This window comes from Leucopleurus acutus (genome assembly GCF_964270905.1).
Source record: "Leucopleurus acutus genome assembly, chromosome: 16".
Taxonomy (NCBI): Eukaryota; Metazoa; Chordata; class Mammalia; order Artiodactyla; family Delphinidae; genus Leucopleurus; species Leucopleurus acutus.
Window position 1 is genome coordinate 64950948 of NC_139158.1, and position 3832 is coordinate 64954779.

The 3832-nt window shown below is 51.5% G+C and overlaps 1 protein-coding gene across 1 annotated transcript; it reads left to right on the forward strand.

The window, feature by feature from the left end:
* Positions 1-2100: 2100 nt before the first annotated feature.
* LOC309973538 (inositol polyphosphate 1-phosphatase-like) lies at positions 2101-3364 on the forward strand (the record flags this gene model as incomplete). The annotated part of the gene is given in 3 exon segments (XM_082857824.1): positions 2101-2167; positions 2170-3045; positions 3048-3364. Coding segments are annotated over 3 exon segments (1260 nt in total).
* Between the last annotated feature and the right edge of the window lie 468 nt (positions 3365-3832).

Here is a 3832-nt window from a genome sequence, read left to right on the forward strand (position 1 = left end):
CCTGGCAGTGAGGGGGTGTGTCTTGTAACAGGACCTTTCAGTACTTTAGCCCAAGACAAGGGCTCTCGTGGTAGGAACTCAAGACATGACAGAGGAACAGGGAGGAGGCCAGCATGGCTGCAGTGCCTTTTCATGGGTCATTATGAGGATAAAGATTGATGATGCCCGCAAAGTATCCAGGGTTCATGCTGGCACATAGTAGGTGTTCAGTAATTAATGTGCCCATGTCATGATTTTCCCAGGTCAGTTCTGGAGTAATTATTAACAGCTTCCCTTTCAATCTTATAAGCTCTTGGTTTGGAAGATAAATTATACAGTCATTGCATCTATCAATAATTGCTATTTCTTGGGAAGCTTAATTCCCTAAGGTGCTTCTGGGAGAGCAGCATCTCCGGTATCCCCAGGAGGTGGCCGCCTTCCTCATACCGACATCCTCCCCACCCTAGCCCCACTTTCCTGCCCCTGGAGGAGCAGCCCCAACGGGCACAGTGGTGCTCATGCCAGCCCCCCATCCTCAAGCGAACAAGAGTGTCAGCATCTCACAGTTGCCATATTTTCAGCATGGGAGTCCTGGGCGGCTGCGTGATTTCCCCAGCTGCATCTCTGAAGGAGGTGCCTGGGGACAGGAAAGTGATCTGCACAGGGAGGCAGGACGTTGGCATGTGCACAGCCTGGTCTGTCCCCCTTGCTCAATTTGACCTTGGGCCTGGCTGGCTCCATCCCACCATTGGCACCAGTTGCTTATGTGCTGGAGAGGCAGTTCCCCTGTGGATGCGGGGGGCAGAGACGAGGTAGTGGATGAGTTTCTCGGGGCTGTGGGACTTGAGCAAGTGCCTGGGTTGTGGTGAAGACAGTCCCTCCTGGGCAGGGCAGTGGGGTGGCCTCCTGCGATCTCAGCCATCATCCTGGCCCTGGGGACATTCTCTCTTCATGCCAGCACCTGCCCCGTCCTGACCCTTCTGAGACTCAGAATTCAGCTTCTTTAGATACCTGGATTGGCAGGTGCTTGACAAAAAGTGGGCCTCACTTTCTTGGCCTGTAAAATGGGCCTGATATTACTCAGCTGTTATTTCTATGGGGCGATCAGATGATATGATGGCTGACAAGGGGCTTGCTTGCCCACAGTACCAGCAGGTGGGGAGGGAGTGGGTGATGACATTCTTTTGTTCCCACGGTGTCAGCACAGACCTCTGCACACAGTAGATGATTACTCAGTGCGTCCCAGCAGCAGATGGCAGGGAGGTGACGTGTGCTGAGGGCTCTGTCTCCCCTTTGGAGAGGCCAGAGAGGGATGTAGTCACTGATGCCTGGCCCCTCCTACTTTGGGCGTGAGGCCTCTGCTGCCCCCAGAGGCTGGTCTGGCGGGGAGAGGGGGGCACTGTTCCCATCAGGGTGACTTCACCCTACCTGTCACCTGGCAGCACCATGCGCCCCTAACTCAGGAACCCTGAAGACCTGAGGGCTCAGATGCCAGGCCAGGGAAGCTAGAGTTGTGGTGGCGTGTCTGTGGGCCCAACAGATCTAGATTTTAATGCCAACTCTAATGCATGCTGCCTCTCTGACCTCAGGCAAGTCATTTTGCCTCTCAGAGCCTACAGTTCCCTCTGTAAAATGGGGATAATGGAAGAGGGTTCGCAGAGTTAGGGAGACCCGATTACATGGCACAGAGGAGCGAGTAGCACCTGCTGCTGCTGGGATTACCCTGATCTTCGTGTCAGCTCTGCCCGTTGGCAGGACCTGGCATGTCATTGTAATGATGCTGTAAACGGCAGATGCCCTACAAGACATTAGGGCAGTGGGCTCCGCATCCCGGCTTAGGTGATACGCTTTCCTCTTTACGCCCCCCTCGCCTCGACGCCACAGCCTCCCTTCCTGCTCGGATCCAGGTCCCCAGGCTGGGCGACCAGCACGCACCCATCGCCTCTCTGGAAGAGTGATGATGGTTAGGTTTCCCTTGATGCGAATGAGAGTTGTAACAAATTGCACAGGATTAAATTCAAATGACCAAAGGAAGATGTTATTTAATATTGCTTAAGCTGATGGCCCGGAGGGTGGGTGTCGATTCCACCAGACGCTGCAACTGAAAAGCCAGGTTCAGAAATGTCAGGTATCCTCCGGGAGCTGCTCTGTGTCTCTGAGAAAGCTGCCAACATTGCCCGGGCGTGCAAGCCCTCTTCCAGCTGCTGATAGAAGAAAAGAAAGAGGGAGAAAAGAACAAGAAGTTTGCAGTTGATTTCAAGCCCCTGGCTGATGTACTGGTACAAGAAGTTATAAAACAGGATACGGAGAACAAGTTTCCAGGCTTGGGGGAAAATTTTTTTGGAGAAGAATCCAATGAGTTTACAAATGATTTGGGGGAAAAGATTATCATGAGACTTTGTCCAACAGTGGAAGAAACAGTAGATCTTCTCAACAAAGTCCTTAATGGTAACAAGTTGGCATCTGAAGCATTAGCCAAGGTTGTACATCAGGACGTTGTCTTTAGTGACCCAGCTCTGGATGCAATAGAGATCAACATTCCGCAGGACACTTTGGGAGTTTGGGTGGATCCTATAGATTCAACTTATCAGTATATAAAAGGTTCTGCTGACATTAAATCCAACCAAGGAGTCTTCCCCAGTGGACTTCAGTGTGTCACTATTTTAATTGGTGTCTATGACATACAGACAGGGGTGCCCCTGATGGGAGTCATCAACCAACCTTTTGTATCACAAGACCTAAACACCCTCAGGTGGAAAGGACAGTGCTACTGGGGCCTTTCTTACATGGGGACCAATATCCATTCATTTCTGCCTCCCGTCTCTCCAAGAAACAGCAGTGAAACGCAGAGCCAAGTGACCCAAAACCCCAGCTCTGAGGCGGAATGCTCCCACCCATTCTCAGATGTCATTAATACAAGTGAAAAGGAGACCATCAAGGCCGCACTGTCACGTGCGTGTGGAGAGCGCATATTCCGGGCAGCTGGGGCTGGTTACAAGAGCCTCTGTGTTGTCCTCGGCCTTGTTGACATTTACATCTTCTCAGAAGATACCACGTTCAAGTGGGACTCTGTGCTGCTCACGCCATCCTCAGGGCCACGGGTGGGGGAATGGTGGACTTAAAAGGGTTCTTGGAAAGAAACCCCAACTCGCGGCTTGACTTGCCACAGTTGGTGTACCACGTGGGAAACAGAGGCGCTGCTGGAGTGGACCAGTGGGCCAACAAGGGAGGACTAATCGCTTACAGGTCAAAGAAGCAGCTGGAGACATTCCTGGGCCTCCTCCTCCGACACCTTGCGCCTGTGGATGCACATACATGGACGAGCTCCATCCTCAGGGACTCGAAACCCAGCTGTGAACCTAGTTTCCACCTCTCTGTCTTTTGAAGACAGCTTTGTCCTATTGACAGTCAAAGTTCACCTTCCTCTTTTGAGGAGCATTTTTCCATTATGTGTTCATAATGTTAAATGTCAATAAATGACTGATATTCGTGCTGCAAAAAAAAAAAAAAAGACATTAGGGCAGGTGCTAGGGCTCATCCTGTCATAAGTATTTATTGAGCATCTTCTGTGTCCCAGCCACTGGGCTGGGGGCTCCAGATACATCAGTAAGGAAAAGAGATAGTGTCTCCCCTGCTGGGCTTACTTTCGGGATGGGACTCATCGAACCAACCAGTACATATGATGTACTAGAATCCGGGGGATGTTGCATGCTATAAAGCAGGGCAAAGGGACAGAGAGTGAGAGCACGGTTAGACAGGGGGGTCCAGGTCCAGGATGGCCTCTCTGAGGAGGTGACTTTTGGCAGAGACTTCAAAGAAATGAGGGAGGGTGGGAGTCGTGTGGATATCCAAG